At 43.2% G+C, this 17,735-nt stretch overlaps 1 protein-coding gene across 1 annotated transcript in view; it reads right to left on the bottom strand.

Annotated features, from left to right (window-relative positions):
- The window catches only part of Fat3 (FAT atypical cadherin 3), a 553,599-nt gene that overhangs the window by 142,869 nt on the left and 392,995 nt on the right, over positions 1-17,735 (bottom strand). The window contains exon 4 of the mRNA XM_051198808.1: positions 11,693-11,754. Coding sequence (XP_051054765.1) covers positions 11,693-11,754 — 62 coding nt within the window. The remainder of the gene's footprint in view (positions 1-11,692; positions 11,755-17,735) is intronic.

Raw genomic sequence — 17,735 nt, 5'->3', positions numbered from 1 at the left:
TGAGCCCTGTTCTTTTCACAATCCCAGAGCTCCGCCCATCTCTTTCCTGCCCCTGGGTTATCGGCGTGCTCACCCACACTGTGGTGGTGATACCTTCATGCCCGATTCCCCTCCTCTCTGCTTGGATGTCAGGCTCTGTGCACAAAGGCGATTTTCTTTATCCTGCATTTGAGTGCGTTGTCCTTGTACTAAGTCTCCACAGCCCTGCATCCTCATCCTCCCTCTGTTTCCATTCCTTACTCTGCTTGCCAGCCAGGTTCCCTGAGTCATCACCTCCCAGGAGTATCACATCCATCACTACTTATGTCAGTGCTAGAGTCATGTATGTTATTGCCTGTGATATCGGCCGCCTTCTTATTGAAGGCCTGGAGCTCTCCCCCTGTCCTCTAGGTGAAGTCTTGGATCCCGATGCACATAGACGTTGATGCTCACACTTTCACACAGTTCCGTTACACGTTCTCCCTCAGTTAAGTAGGGCCATTCCGATAGCCCCAAACCCTTTAGGGCAGCCTTTTTGGTGACTACTATATTTTATAAAGTGGAAAACCTATCTATATATGTGTGCATTTATGTCTGCCCCCCCCCAGTTAATACTTATCATGGGCTGTGGGATAGTAAATCTTTATTGTCAATTTCATCATTTACACATAGCTAGGAGATTAGTAAGTGTGCTTTTGGATGTCCGTGAGGACATTTCTAGAGAGGATTGGACAAAGGGTAAGACTGACCCTGAAGATGGACTACATCCTCCCATGGCTGGGAGACTCTGCTCTCTCTGTGCTTTGTCAGAGGGGCCACTGTGCCATCTCCCCTGCCATGAGGGACGGAAGCTTGTGACACCACAGCCAGTGCACAGATCCTTTCTTCCTGGAGTCGTTCTGTGAAGAATTCTGTCACAGGGAAGCAAAACCTGCATCTGGCTCTGCAATCGGGAGAATGGTAATTCACCCGATTTGGCAGCAATTGGAATATTCCCCACAACTGTATTGCATTTCTTGATGAGCTCCATATTTTTTTAAGGTGGTCCAGTTACCCTATGATTTCTAAGTGAGACAAAAGGAAAAGCTGATGATTTTATAAGGTTCCAAAAATAGTTTTTCTTTCTTTCTTTCTTTCTTTCTTTCTTTCTTTCTTTCTTTCTTTCTAAGAAACAAAATAACCAAGGCAGGGTTTTTTTTTTTTTTTTTTTTTTTTAATAGTTAGTTGATACTTCCCTTTATGGATCATTTGTTCTTCAAATAAACAGTTCCATAGTGTCCACTAGACGCCTGGAATTGTGTTTGCACTAAAGATATGGTTGAATATATATATATATATTCTGTGAGACTGGGGGTGTGGCATGTGGGAAACCCTGGGTTCCATCCTCCACTTTGCACCATGAAAGCTCAAGGCAGACAAAACCACAATTGTCTTTGCTAGTTTCTAGTTAGCCAAAAGGAACCTTGACTTCATGGGAGAAATCCAGAAGCTGACAGGTACTCTGAAGTCTAGTAGTAGGGAGGTGAGGCTACAAGACAGTGGGGTGGGCTGGGTAGGCGGCTTCCTGCCTGCCGTTTTATTTACGTTTTTCCTGTTCCAACTTCTGCCAGGGATCACAGTATAATTGAAGTTAATTAGAGTGGTGTAAGTATCATAGACATACATTCTCCCTGTTTCTTGTTTTTTTGAATGTGTGTGTTGGGAAATAAGATGTAGATAGCTTTGAGGACAGAGATTGGAAACGCCAGTCAGCTAAGCCTCTGCATTTCAGTGTGGGAAGAAAAGTTTCTCTGATTTTTTTTTTTTCTTAATGAATTGTTGGACCATTGTGTGGCTTTGCTCCAAAAATGTCCCGCTGGAGTAGAGGATTACCTTCCATGGGTCATTACACTTCCAAAGCCCGAAGAGGGCATTAAATTAAAATTCCCTGCACCTAGTAGGCAGAACATCAAGACACTCAAAGATGTGAAAGTGCTAAATGAATTCTGAGCACCAGTATTACCTGCGTGACATATTATTGAGTTCAGTGGGTGCTAGGCATAGCACAGTCAGATCATGCTAGCAGCCCTCACAAAAGAGCAACAGCAGCCATCTCCCATGAACGCACCCTCCATTGACTTTGGAAACAGACACTATAATTTGACTTGTTAGAAACAGTCTCCTTTCAAAAGGACCCTCAAGGTTCTCTATGCCTTTGTTTGATTTGAAAGTGGCTGATTCTCTGCCGTTTACCATCTACGAATGTGGCCAGCTCTCCCAATTTATAAATTACCATAAGAATGCTGAGGGCATTGAACTGAAGAACTCATCCCTTTGCAACTGAAAATTACCACTGAAACTTTCTGGGAAATATTAAACGTATCAGTTGTAAAACAGAAAATTCAGTATTTATATGCTTTTAATTTAGGTAGGAAAATATGTATTTTCAAAATTAATAATGCTGGGCTTTTAAACCAGCCAACACACACACACACACACACACACACACACACACACACACACACACACACACCTCTATCCCAAAGGCATTTAAAGAATTTCATCATAGAAATCCAAATATTTAATGGGGAAGTATCAAACAATTTCCATTTTTAAATAATGTGCGTGCATCGTGCATTGGTGTTTTGCCTGCATGAGGGTTTGGGTACCCTGGAAGTGGAGTTCTAGGGACCTGCTCTCAACTAGCGCGGCTTCTCTCCAGCTCCACAATTCCCATTTTTTTTTCAAACTAGCCCAGGCACAAAGGGAGAAGGTGAACTTAGACGGGCTTGTGGCATGTACAGAGGAATCATTGCACACTTGGAGAACCATAAGAGTAACTTTACATATATGGGGATAACTTCTCCGTTTAAGAAGCCTGACTTTCTTTATGTAAATGCTAACCGATTATGGTTAAGAGAAAAAAAAAAAAAAAAAAAAAAACCAAGCACTTTAGAGAAAATGGGTTATAAACTGTCATTGTTGAATTCAGTGTTCTGACAGCTCTGAAAGTGACTACAGTGTAATTTCCCAAGTTGGTAGCCACAATAATAGAACATCTGGATATGACTGAAAAGTGTGTGGCGATTAAAGAGAGAACAAGAAGGCGGTGGAACAATGCTTCTCCCTGCACTGAGACCTCTTGCGGGTTTGGATTGACAAAGCAGACCTCTGGTGGGGCTCTCAAGGGCATTTCTCCTGTGAGAGACTCACTGACATGCCTGTGGTATGAGCTCGGCTCTATTCTTAGCGGCTCAGGCCTCGCGTCCACATACCCGCGTGAAGAGCTAAGCACTGAGCATGCAATGTCAGGTGTGAACTGGCCAGCGAGTGCTGCTTGCTGCTGGCTGTGTCCTCTCCTACCCATACCCAGAGGAGATGTAATAACAAGGACTGAGGGGCCGACGTTCTTTCTCCCTTCCCTTCCGGCGGGCCTCCACACAGATGTGGCTCTCCCGAGCATTTCTGAGGTGGATTTATCCACAGTTCCCATTCACACCTCTCGAAATGTCCACCACAGTCCCAGGTATCTAGACCTCCTGTCAGATGCGAACTGACTGTGAAGCTGAGCTGCCACTCAGGCCTCCTCCCTCTGTTTAATCACGGGAATCAGTGGAGGGAAAAAGCTTTGCAGTTCAGTTCAGCCAGTGTTCAAGAGTCTAGTGGGTTTAAACTCAGTGCCAGGAACAGAGAGAGAGAGAGAGAGAGAGAGAGACAGACAGACAGAGAGAGAGAGAGAGAGAGAGAGAGAGAGAAAACATCTTGAAGGATCCTGTAATCTTTGGTCTTGACAGACTCCTATCCATAAATTATATATTTACTTATATTTTTACCTTCAAAACAGAGCACTTCATAAAAGCGTATTATGTTCCCTTCCGTCACTCCCTGAAAAGAGCGAGTTTAACACGGAGCAGCCATGGCTTAGCAGTGTGCACTCCAGGGTTTGGTGTTCAGAGCCCGCCACAGCCCAGCCTCTGTGGAAACTGATGGAGCCACAACAGTTGCTACCTCTCTGCTTCTTCCACGGGCAGCATCAGCGACAGGATTTTGCTTTGCTCTATTTTTTTTTTTTTTTTTTTTTAGGAAACAAATTATTTACTTTTATTTTGTGTTTGGCTGCTACTATTTGTGTGCCTGGTGTCCTTGGAGACCAGAAAAGGATGCGGTAACCCCTGGAATCGTAGTCACAACCAGTTGCAAGCTGCAGCAAGTGCTCTCGACAACTGAGCTGGGTTTTTCTTTCCAAACTAGGATGGCATACATGCCCTCAAAGACACACCAGGCCTTAACCACAGTCCTGATCAGTCTCCACTGACATCACACAATGTCACCTGAAGAGAGGGCAGGCAACCGTATTAGATATGAACGGTGCTCGCATGCCCAGACCTGGTAAATGCTTATCCATAATTGGGAATTTTAATACCCCGCCATCTAGACTAGCTGGCTCAAAGGTGTTGCTTAATGGGAGGGGGGGATTTTAAGATTGTGTAGGATTTATTGGTACCTTTGGCAAAAGATGGTTACTGTGCGGCTTCAGTGAGAACATGCTGTGGTATAGGATGCTGATCTACCATGAAAGTGAGAGAAATAGCTGTGTCTGTGGGTAAGTTGCTGAGGCAGCCAAGGTTACAGTAAGGGATGTTGGTTTCAGTCTGTCTTTGAATTGATTCATGAGCTGAAGGTCCATCAACAGCCTCCGAGTGGGCTGTATACTAACAGTATAGACATTTAAACAGAGGGCCTAGGAGGAAGGCCTGGCAAAATCCATGCAATCCTCTGATGGGTGGTTCTCTACTTAAAGTCATTGCAGAGTCTACCACAGAGTACTGTTTAATGAGACTCCATGTGGGAACATAAATTTGTCAATATGTAAATGGACACAATAAATGAAAGGTGTTTTTAAAAGAATATGTACAGTATGACAACTTTTAAAGATTTGTACATGTGTGAATAACTGCACGTGTGTATGTGCACATGGGTGCGGGTGCTCACAGAGGCCAGGAGAAGGTGTCTGAGCCCTTGGAGCTAGAGTTACAGTGAACCGCCCAAAGTGAGTGTACATATTTCTGTGTGTCTGAGTGTGTGTGTACATGTTGTGTATATATCTCTGTTATATATGTAAGTGTACATGTGTGCACACATACGTGTATATATGTGCATATATGTATATATCTGTGTGTGGATGTGTATATATGTGCATATATTTATTTCATATATGCAGACTGTCTCTATGTATGTGCTTGTGTGTGGATGTATATATAGGTTGTAGAATACTATTTCAACTAGGCGAGGATGTGTTACATTTGTTTATGCTATAGACTACTACTTTAACTGTGTAAAGGTTTGTTACATTTGTTTATGCTGCATCTGTTTAATGATGTAAGGATGTGTGTTTAATTATGGAAAGATGTGTTACATTAGTTTCACCTTGCCTGTCTAAGGACTTGATGGGTTTAATAAAGAGCTGAATGACCAGTAGCTAGGCAAAGAAAGGATAGGCAGAGCTGGGAGGCACCGGGAATAAATAGGAGGAGAGAAAGAGAGGGACCGGCCTAGGAGAAGAAGCCAGCAGACATGAGAAGCAGCGAAAGTAAGATAAACAGAAAGAAAAGTAAAAAGGCCCAAGGCAAAAGGTAGATAAAGAGAAAGGTAAATTTAAGTTCAAGGAGCTGGTCAGAAATGAGGGTAAGGGAGGCGGAGCATCTCTGACTAATAAAGGCTCCATGTCGTGATCTGGGAGCTGGATGGTGACCTGAGAGAGAGCCTAGTACATGTGCATGCTTTAAATGACCAGAAGTTGCTCAGTCCTCCTCAATCTGTAATGTTCCTGTGGTCTGACAGGGACTTTTGAGTGTCTTGCGTGCCTTCGGAAATGTTTCTGAAGATGGGCAGATGGCTTTGCACAGGTGTTGAAGTGTAGATCTTCGATTTACCGTGGCCTTGGGCAGGGAGCTGTGATTTTTCACGCAGAGGCATGCCCTGGCTATGGCTGACACTTACAGAACAACATCCTCTGTTCTATAAATGCTGAATAAATCAAAACCTTTATCAAGTTCCCTTGTCAAGACAGAGGGTCTCCAATCCAGCCACTATGAGAGCCTGTCTGCTGCTGGTTTGGATCTCTGCCAGTAAGGCTAGAGTAGAGCTATGATTTTAACATGGCTTCCTGCTTTCTCGGATACCTCGTCAGAGCCCCTCAGAGGCTTATCCTGGAGCTGGGGAAATTGAGACTTTGCCCAACACAGAGGCACACAGAAGGAACATGCCTCTTTCCAGTGGAGAAGACATTCTAGTTTGGTCACACTCCTCTGTGTATAATGGCTGCCTGGTCTGGAGAGCTTTGTGGTCATGAATCTTTCTAAGCACAGAGCTAAAGAGTAGTTTATATGTTGTTAACAAATGTTGATGTCTTTCTGTTTTATTTGATGACATACCTGGAAGTGTACACCATCTCAGCAGCATCATAGGAAAGTCATGCTAGCTCCACACCTAATCCTGGAGCATCAGAATCTTTAAAAGTGCCAGGAATTGCAACACTGCATCCTACAAAATTCTAAGATGTTCTTTCTGAATTAGATCATTATTACCTCCTTGGGGTGACAGATTCCAATTGGGAAATGTGATTTGGGAACTGCTCTTGGGCTTTGAACACAGGCCGTGATCCAAATAGTAGCCTCCATGCAGAGTGAGGTGTCATGAGACAAACCTTTCTTCCCTTCATAGCAACAGGAAAAGCGGCTAATACAGGGCACCCAGGAGACACCCTCCAACTCTCTTAGGATTAAGTTCTAGAAATACTAGGGTGAAGTGTGGTTGTACTTGTCTTTCTCCAGAAATTATTATCCGTTCAGAAGCAGATGCATAGCAAAGTATGGAAGTCCCCAGGAAACACATTGAGTGGCAAATGGATTTACATATGAGCCAAGAGGTAGCAGTGTACAAACTCACTAAAGTGCATCGCATTTCTCTTATTGTAGGGAGAGAGTAACCAGAATGCCTGATTAAATGAAATCTCATACCTGGATAAAATCGTCAAAGGACAAATGTAATTAATAGTAAATTGAAGAGACTCCCCGACATGAAGAAAATCAGTCATGCGAGTTGCATCCTACAGAAGATGATGGATGAGTTTGTGGAAAAGACAGACACTAAATAATATCCATGCTTGTAGGTCTCAGGTACATCTCTGCTATGATCTGATATTTATACCAATCTTGCTGAAGAAAAATCTCACAGAATGCTCTCAGCTACTTCAAGTTATACAAATATTCAGCATAATTTCTCATCTGCTGTCTCAATACTGGGTCCTGTCCTGTCGTGTTTTATGATTTACAAATAAAAAATTCTCTGTGTCCTCTTTGGGAGATTCGAATTAGAACATCCATCCCTGAACAGAGCATCATTTCAAAATCAAAAGGGAAGAACCATGCTCTTTTTGCAAGCAAGTTAAAGACACACACAATTAACTCAGGACTCTCTCTGTCTCTCTCTCTCTCTCTCTCAATCTCTGTGTGTGTGTGTGTATGTGTGTGTTTGTGTGTGTTTGTGTTTGTGTGTGCGCGTACATGCATATATGTGTGTGTGCATGTTTAAGGATAATCATACCAATATGACAGAGTCAACTGCTGGAGCAGTTACAGAAGAAAATAACTGATAGCGGTTTTTTGAAGACAAAGGAGAAAGGAAGAGAAGGGAGCGAGGGGCAGGTAGTGTTTTGGAGACTTTGTAAGTGTCTTGCTCTGCTCTCTATGCATGGTGTATATAAAGCAAGGTGTTGTTACTTCCATTTTACAGATAAAGGAAATCCTAGTTTGAGAAAATTCAACTTGGCAACCCTCATGAAAATGGAAGGAGGCAGAATCCTCTTGGCTTCCACCTCTGAGCTCACACTCTTTCCCGTGATAGTGCCCTCACAACACCATGTCCTTCGGGGTGACACCAGTCACGTCATACACACTGCAGTCAGAGTTTCCCCGGTGTAGGACTCAGAGCCAGGAAAGTCGGTCTGCTGACCACACTGTCATTGCTCACACACGTCCCCTAACATCCCAAACTTTTCAGCTGTCATCTCATCTATTTTGTACATCAGCTGGGGGTAGGGAATGGTGCTCTAGTCTAGAGAAGCCCAAGACTGCATCTGAGCTCTGAAAGTGTCTAGCAGATTCAAGCACTTCCTGAAATGAACGCCGGCCTTCCCCACATGGCCTTGATTCAATACCTCAGGACATGGGGTTTCATGTCATGCCGTTGGGGCACTTTAGCATCTGATAGGTGAGACATCAGTCTACATCAGTGATTATACTACAAGAAGGAGCTGATACCTTTAGTCCTTACTTCGTAGCTGACTTCTCTGAAAATGGAGTAATCTGAACCAAAGGTAAAACTACGAAGCTTTGTTGCTTATTCACTAATTAATGTGTTCGTTTCCAAGGCTGTCTGTGGGCATAGGAACCGGCCTCCTACACCACAACTACAACTGCCTGTCAGAAATGTATAAACATTGAATACACAGGCTGCAAATCTTTTTTTTTTTTTTTTTTGCATCTGTGGAATTGACAGAAGAGCAGCAGGATATCTTCACGTAAGTGACTCCCAAGGTAAGCGACAGTTAGCTCTTAGAAACTCCCGAGGAGGCAGGTGCTGTACAGTCAACTCTGTCTGCGTTCCTTGCTGCTTTTCCTGCATTGCCAAGGTCTCTGGGTGCTGGCAATAGCCAGCTTCCTCTGATACCCACAGGCTATTTGCTTGAGAGACAATCTTGCTGTGTAGACTAGACTAGTCAGAACTGTGGTTCATCTGCCTCAACCTCCTGAGGAATGGGTCACATTTGTGAGTCAGAACAGTCATGGCAGCCACAGGTTAAGGTGACCAGTCCATGTGCCCCCCACACAATAAAAGTAAGTATCTTCAATCAAGGTATTATTAAAGTATCTTCTATCATGGGGACAACAACCAATAACCAACCACCCATATCCTCTGCATTTCTTGTACAGGGTGTATGTGCCCTATTGGCTTCTAAACAGGCTCTTTCAAGAAAAGTCAACTTCATTTTATTGGAGAAGCAAACCATGAACCAGGCTAGAGGTTACTATGAGGATTATAGTGCTACCTGGGCAATTAAACTCCTCAAGAGGATAATTACTACACTCAGGACTCTCCAAATGCATTGGCAGCTACAAAAATTTGTGTACAGTGGACAACTCTAGTCTGCCCTACCAGGCATTATTTCTTTCAGGACTGTTAGTTATAACCATTGGTTATATTAGTTACTATATAGTTAACGTGACTTAATATTAGTTACAATACTCCTTCTATGATCACACAAAATAAAAGCATATCGGCAATGGGACACACAAATGAAAGGTTGAGAGCAGGAGAATAAATAGAAGAGGAAGAAGAGAGAAAGGAGAGAGGAGGAGGAGATGGGAAGGGAGGACAGAAAGGTGCAGCTGGCTTTTGAGTCTCAGTAGACTTTTGAGGACAGTGTTATCTCACAGAGCCGGGATGGCAATCAGATGACCCAGAGCCCTCGGTTCTCAACTGTGGAGACTTTAGACAGTCAGCTTCCTGCCTGTCCCTGGGTTCCTGCTGGGGTCTGGAGCAGATAATCCCCTCCTAGTTAGCCTTGTCCTCATTCTCCTCCAGGCCACAGGGTCTCACTGAAACTGCCCACAGTCATCCCCTGTGCCTGCTGCCTGCCCTAGCTTGACTCTGCAATCAGCTTGTCAATAGACTAATGGCTGTTCCATGCAGGGAAAATCATGGGACCCTTACAGCATCAGTATGTTGCTTTCCACTTTGACTTCCCATCATCTGACCCTCTGTCCTGGCTTCGAATTGTCACTCTCCTCTACTTTTTGTTTCTTGGGCAGAATCTCCCATCCCAGACATCAAATGCCACCTCTTTAAATAGCGCTTCCTAATCAGCCCATCCCCCATACACTCTCCCTAGATGCTATGCTACCTTACCTCCCTTTGATTTTTACATCATACTGAGTAAATAGGCTCTAGACTCTAAGCTCTGCCACTGCAGAGCACCAGCCTACTACTCCATAGTTATCTAAGTCTCTGAAGAGTCCAGAAGCATCAAGGATGTGCACGGGAAAGCAAAGCCTAATGGCTCCAAACAACCTTACATCATTTCTCCCCAGCACATCATCATCCCTGCTCTGTGTCACACCCTCCAGAGGATGCCATGGACTCAACCTAATGAAATGCAATCTTCTTTTCCTCCTTCTGGGAGGTACCAGGCTTAGCTACTTCACAACACAGCCCTTCCAGGGCTCCTGGGCTCCTTGTCTAAAGTAGAGAAACACACAAAACAACCCTTGCATCACCAACCTGGACCAGTTGGAGTTACAGGCCATTAATAGGATATTGGGGAAAGATTATTGTAATTATTTTTGCCAGCATCTAGTTGTTATCTTTATAGGATAAGGTGGTGTTTTGAACATATTATCACAGGGTTATGCTGTAATAACAACACTCTATTATCATGGGACTTGGAGTTCTGAAAATGACTTTTCTATAGAACACAAGGTTTGATACTAACAGTGTCCCTATAAGACCTAAGTACAATGCATGCTCTGCAAGACTTCAGGGGAAGGAAACAGAAGTCGATGATGATTAATTATATAGCATGATGAAAAGCTTTAAGCTATATAAGGTAGAATACTTTAAAGCCCAGTGTTCCTTATATACCTCCTTCATGGTGAACAAATAAATAAAGGAGGACTCCAAAGAGATTTCTGTAAAATATTTGAGAGCTGTGTGTGTGTGTGTGTGTGTGTGTGTGTGTGTGTGTGTGTGTGTGTGGTACAAGTATGTGTGTATTTGTTTAGGGGTATGCAGGTATATGTGTAAAGTGTACAAATGTCTCTAGGCATATAGATGTATATGTAGATATGTAGGTATATAGTTGTGTGTAGGTATGTATAAATGTGTCTAGGCATGTAGGTGTGGGGTGTGTGTGTGTGTGTATGTGTGCTCGTGTGCAGGTGTGGTACATGTGAGCAAGTATTAGGAATAAAAGGAACATTTCAACAGCATGCATATTATCAGCTCTGAACAATGCCCTCATATTTGAGCATCATCTGTCACACTTCAATCATGGTGCTATAAAACTCCTTTAAGCTACCCAATAAAGAGCCTGGAAATGTAGAAGGTCCACAGAGCTCTCTCATATCTGTTTTCTTGTCTGTTGCCTTATATTCTCTTTTCTCAGAAGTAATGCTTTTAGACTCTATACTGTGGCTCCTCCTGCCTTAATGAATGATGGCTGTGGATTTTACAGTGTCAGAACCAGTCATCTTGGGCTGCGAATCAAGATATGCCTCTCATCCCCAGCCCTCTCCCCAGGAAGAGAAATGAGGTCCTCTCGAATGGCATGCATGCTTCCTTCTAACTGTAATGTGGCTGCTTTTTTTTTTCTGTATACATCTGGAGCCGAGGCCCACGGGGCTCTGCTCCAAAATGTTCTTCTCTGATTATTGATAGCAGCCTGAAGTGCAGGCAGAGAAATCCAGGCACCTGCCTGTCCTTAACAGTCTAAGTGCTCTCTGCAAGCCCTGCTCAGCTCACAGCAGTGCTCTGGGTTCAGAATCAATCAGGCTGGGAGGAGCAGAGCCTTGGAAACCCACTGCTTGGATATGTTCAGGTTCTTGCTTGTGGTGAAGGTTAGGGAAGTTTAGTGAAAGTCAATTTTAATGAGGGCTGCTTCTTTCTGTGCGCTTACCTCCAGAAAATGTTCCGCCTGCTGCTCTCGATCCAATTTCCTTGAAGTCGTGGTAATCAGACCTGTGTAGAAATGAGAATATTTGACTTTTAAATATCTGGGGCAAGTATCTCATTGAATATGGCAAAAAGACCAGTTAAAGGGGAGGAAAAAATGATGAAGAATGGTAACCCCCTACTATCCAGGGATTCTCAGACTTCTTCTTAAAGCAAAATCAAATATATTAAGAAACTGTGAAACAGGACCTCATCTCTGCTCAACACAGAAGAGCCATTGCAGTCTGGTCAGAATGCAGAACCACCTAGGAAACATTGTTTTCCTAATATGAGGTAGTCCAAAGATGCATTTATCTAGGACTGTCGTCGTCTACAAGTTGAATTAAAGGTTCTTAAGTTCTTAGAGTCCATCTATGAGATATCACTTTTTCCTTATTTAATTTTACATGCTTACATAATTTGGACTACACTTTCCCAGAAGGCAATATGTGCAATAACTACACTTGTATACATAATTGTCCCGGATTAAGTAGTCCTCACAGCAAACACCTCATATAATTTTAACATTCTGCTTTGTGTATTGGCATCTTTATACTAAGATATCCCAAGTGGAAGGATCTCTGTCTTCTCCCAATGTCTGTAAAGACAAAGACAAAGGAAATGACAAGGCAGAACTCTGAGCCCTCTTGGTTCACTGCACACATGTCTTTTGCACAGTTTATTATTCTTTTTGTGAAATGGCAATTAGGAACCTAAATTTGTTTTCCATTTCTCCATTGTAATAACTCTGAAGCAAACATGAGTTGGTTTCTTTTTCTTCTTGGTGTATGCTGATTAACAAGGAGAGCAAAGAAAAACTACTTATGAGGAATGTTTCTGGGGTCTACAGGGAAGTTCTTGAGCTCAGGCTGCTGAGCTGGAGATGGATGGATGGGAGGACATGGATTCTAGAGAAGCAAGAGGTCATAGGAAATTAGATGATGATGTTGTGACACCCAAAATAATATCTCAGTTAGAGTACCGCAGCCCTTTACAAGCTGGGACACTCCCGTCACCCTGGCATGCTGAAGCAGAACAAAACCTGTGCTTGATTTGCACCAAGAACTTATTTGTGTGGTTCACCCTAGATTTATTTATTTATTTTGTTATAGGTTGACTATAATGATATATTCTTAATGGAGTCCAGAGTGATGCTGCGATTCATAAATGGCATGTGGGACATTTATCAAATGAACTTCCATATCAATCACACAAAGTACTTATTTTGTGGTGAGAATTCTTGAAATCCACATTCTTAGCAAATTTGAAATGTATAACACACCCACAGGCTTTCCAAATTTGACTCAGGTGTTGGCCAGTGTGGTATGCCACATGTCACCAGCACCCTCCTCTGTCATCATTACCAGTCTTTGTCCTCAAGTCTGTGATTTTCCAGTGGTCACATGGACATGCCATGATGGGAAGGTTCTGTCATTTGCTTCCAACACTGTCATCCATCTTTCCCTTACCTAGAATATTGGAGAGGACTTGGATATTGCCTTTGGATTTACTTCGTATGTGGAGCAGGACACCTACAAAACTGTCACAATAATATTAAGAGGTAGGGTCAACGACTTCCTTTCCTCTTCACCATTGCAATACTTTCTGCAAGTTTAAAAACAGATTCATCCCTGGGGATGAGGGCTCAGATGGGCCTCAGCATCTGAGAGTAAGGAGCCATCCAACTCGACTCTTCTTTGTTGAATCTCACTAACACTCTTTGTTGGCGTTTACCTTTCTGCCTGCTCAGCCATATCTAGAAGCTTCTGTAACAGAAATGGGAAAAAAAAAAAAAAAAAAGCCTGGCTCCTGGGTTGGTGTTGACTGGGCTCAGTCGGATGAGTGCTCAGAGCAACCCCGTTAAGCTTCTTCTCTGTGATTGTTGGGGCAGTCTTCAGTAAATTTGCATATTTTTTACAATGTTCACGTGGGTCAGAGAGAGCAGCCCAGGGCCTCCCATCTGTGTCCTTCATAAGTGAGTTTATCAGCTCACAGAGGAGACTTGAAACACTTTATACTCAGCAGCGAGCTGAAGTTGGGAAGTCAAGCAGTTACTGCTCCTAGAAGGAAGTCGTAGAGAAGTCCTTGCACACCACAGTACTCTGGGCTTCTGGCGCCTGTGTGTTCTCGGATGTATGTAAAATTAGAAGTCCTTAGACAAGCTGATGAGGTAGGATAGGGATTGTGAGAGTCTGCCCATAGGGATAGGTACGTGGTGTCTTTTGTCAGTGATGACAATACTTTGCATACTAGTAAGGTGATGTTTCTACAGTTTGCAATATACTCAGAAAACGGCTGAATTGCATACTTTTTTGTGGGCAAAGGTTATTTTGTGTAAGTTATGTATCAACAAAGTGATCAAAAATCTGTGGGAAATCGTAAACTTTGCCTTTCGGATCTTAACAAACCTTCATATTTTGAAGTGAGGATTGTGAATGAATGAATGAATGAGCTTAGAATTCAGGGTTAAGTTGGGTTTTGATGAATGAACATAGTTATCCGGTTTGTCTGGAACCAGGAAATAGTGCGTTTTGGGGGCAGGCAGTGCTAGAGAAATACTTCATGGTTACCTGCACTGGAAGTCAAGTATTGTTAGGTATTCAGTTCCAAGAAAACGCAGAAAGGCTGCTGTTTACTTTCCAGAGAGGCGCAGCATGCGTGGGATGATGGACCTCAAAAGCTTGACTGCTGTCAGGAAGGAACTCAGGGAGTCACCACTCACAGGTGGGAGAAATTCGCCAGAGAGAGCAGCTTCATTTCCACGGTTGTGTTGTACACTGATGCATTAGGCCTTAAAACGGAGCATGGCTCCCTTTAACCACACCACACCACACCAACTCACCCGTGTGGGAAGCAATCCCATTCTGAAACCTGTGTAAGGGAGAGGTGTGGTCACGGCATATGGAATGTAGACACACTGGACACCTACACATGGAGACTTAAATGATAAAATGGAGTTTCCAAAACAAACCAAGGTCCACTTTAGAGTGTGGTTGGGCTACAAAAAGAACCACCAAGTCTCAGTGGCTCCTTATGCAAACTTCTAATTAGGAGGGGAAAAGATGAGAGCTGGAGATAAATGACATTTAGCAAGGAGGCAAATGACTGGAGCAGGGCAATTGATTTTCAAAAAGGCTGGCTTTGACTTTGCCATTGAGTGGGCAGCAGACGCTAACGAGCTCTCTCTGAGATGCAGACTAACACGATGTGGCTGCCCATTTCAAAGGACTGATGGTGCACTAAGTAGCTTGGTCAAAGGATGACACATGAAAGAATGTCTCCTTTTCCCTGTTCTCTCTCCCTGTATGTGTCCTGGTCACAGCTGTGTAACTACTCACAGGGCATTCACGTTTGCGTTGAAGGCCTTGGCTGGTTCAGCATAATTCTCCCAGAGGGCAGGATGCTGGGCTTGATGTGAAGACATCTAACTAGAATTAGTGTTACCCTTAGAACATTCTGTGGGCTAATTTCCTATGTCCATGCCCAGAACTCTGAACTCTTCTTCACGTATTTCTTTTCCAGTGCAATCTTCCCAGACTTTTCCTCCTACACATAGCTGCAGGAAGCTTATCTCTGGATCCCCCTTGAGACCACAGTGCAAGGAGCCAGAGATTTAAGGTGGTTCCCCCATCCCAAGTACCCAGGACAAGTGCTTTGTCTCATTCACTGGATGCATACATCCTTCCGAGGGTACCCAGGATGTTTCTCTGCTTGTTGAAGTTTTTTCAGATAGGATGAAAGCACAGGGACAACGGATGGCTATTATTCATCTGGTTCTCTTGATGTTTAATAAAGAGATTGTGCAATGTCTGTGTTCTGAGGAGGGATGAGGGTGAAGTGAACTGGCCTTCCAGAATACTCTGTGTTGTTATTTTATTCAATGTGGTCTCAACCCACAGGTATTGAAGCACCTGAATGTCCCCTTAAATTTCCTTAAACCTAAAACTATTGTTTAATTACTTTCCTCCCTCTTTTCTTTCCTCCTAACCCCCTTTCTCCATCCTTAATATTAAACCCAGGATTTCACTCCTTGCCTAAAGCAGTTTATCTTTCATCTTTTACCCATGGATTCTGGGACCTTTCCACGTTTCTCCATATCCTGCTTTCTATCTAGTTTATGGAGAAAAAAAATGTTGGGGAATAATATAGAAATAGCCAATACATACCATATCAGGTACTGTCCTAAAAGGATCACACACATGGTCTTGCAGGATCCCACAATAAATCAGATACTGTACAACCGAAGTATGAATATCCATATGTGCACCTGTGTGTGCCTATGTGCAGTCCAGATATTGATACTGTGGATTTTCCTCTATTACTCTCTACCTTGGTTTTTAAGACAACATGGCGCTTACTCACTGGCTAGACTGGCTGCCCTTTGAGCTCCAGGTTCTACCTGTCTCTACCTCTCCAGCACTGATATCACAGGCACATGCTGCATCCCATCTCTTTGTGTGGAAGCTTAAGTTTCAAGCCCAGGTTCTCATGTTTGAGCAGAAAGTGTTTCATTTACTGAGACACTTCCCGCCAGTTCCAGGTCAGCTTTTTATAGAAGCAGGACTAGTAGTTGTTTTCACCCCAAGCTTATTTTTCTTCTCTACTGAAATTCCAGAAAATTGAGCTAAGTTGTCATGACGGTTAATCTTCCCAGTCAACTTGACTAGATCTAGAATCAGCTAGGAGATGCATTTCTGGGTATGACTGTGGGGGTGTTTCTAGAGAGGCTTGGGGGAGGGAATATCAGGGTCTGGAAGAGCTATTACATGTGATGTGAAGCTTGGCCAAATAAAAAGGGGGAAAGAATGTTCCTTGATTGTAGGCACCATATGACGTGTCTTCACACACCAATTGCCATGCCTTGGCCACCATGATGGGTGCGTCCCACCTTATCACAGAAATGAAGAAATAACTCACACTGAACATTGCTACCATGAATTGAGATTGTTTCCGTGGTAGTCTGATGGCCATAGGAATTTGAACTACTTTGTAGGAGAAATATGGAAGAGTTTGGACTTAACGGGATACAGATGCCCAAGACTGTTGTAAGAAGAGTTCAGTGAACCATCCTGGTGGGAGTATGAAAACAAACAAACAAACAAACAAAAAAAAAAAAAACCGGAAAGAAGATGGGCGGGCAGTAAACACTGTGGTCATACAACATTAGAAGGGACACTGGAGAACTGGGCTAGAGATCACTCGTGTTACATTCTGACAAAGATTTTGAAAACGAATTGCTCGAATTTTGCAAGTTTAAGCTAGAATGAATGAAAGCACTCTTACATTTTTTGCAGGAGAAATTTCAAGACAATAAAACAAACAGGCCTTGTCATGGTTATTGACGACTAATCATAGTTACCTCTGAAGCCAGATGGAAAGGTTTAAGAAATATGTGGTTTGGTTAGGAAAACGGCATGGATGAATTTAAAGAAGCAGGCAAGGTAGTTGTGGAGAAAGTCACTATTATTGTTAAGATTAGTGCCATTAAAGAGAAAAATCTGTTCTCTCACTGGGAGGATAGGGAAGGTGCCTTAAGGATAAGATCTTAATCAACAAAGAAGGCAATTTGTTAGAAAGGAGAGCAAATTTGAATTGGTAATGCAATTGCCAGGGGGTAGGGGGTGAGTCCCTGCTTGAAAAAAAAAAAAAAAAAAAAAAGATCAACTTTGGTAAGAGTGTTCCAAGATACAGTTACCTAGGTACACAGAGCTCAGTATAGCTGTGATGAGACCAATCTACAATCCACACCGTTACCAGAACTTGACTGTCTTGTCCAAATCATACTGGGTTTGCAGACATGCAAAATTCAAATATTGCAATGTCATGGAGGCTTATGTGAAAGGCCAGAATTCTACTGAGGCCATGCGTGGTGTGGCAGGGGCAGATGCTCAGTAAACAAGCCCTGAGATACTGCTGCATGAAGTTGCTCAGTGAAGCCTAATGGAGATGCTGGACATGCCATGCCCGTGGAGTGTCTTCTAAGGAAAACTTCAGGCGTCAAGAGTAGC

Source organism: Phodopus roborovskii, unplaced genomic scaffold, assembly GCF_943737965.1.
Source record: "Phodopus roborovskii unplaced genomic scaffold, PHOROB, whole genome shotgun sequence".
Taxonomy (NCBI): Eukaryota; Metazoa; Chordata; class Mammalia; order Rodentia; family Cricetidae; genus Phodopus; species Phodopus roborovskii.
Note: the sequence above shows the minus strand (reverse complement) of the source record. Positions and strands in the feature narration are given on the sequence as shown.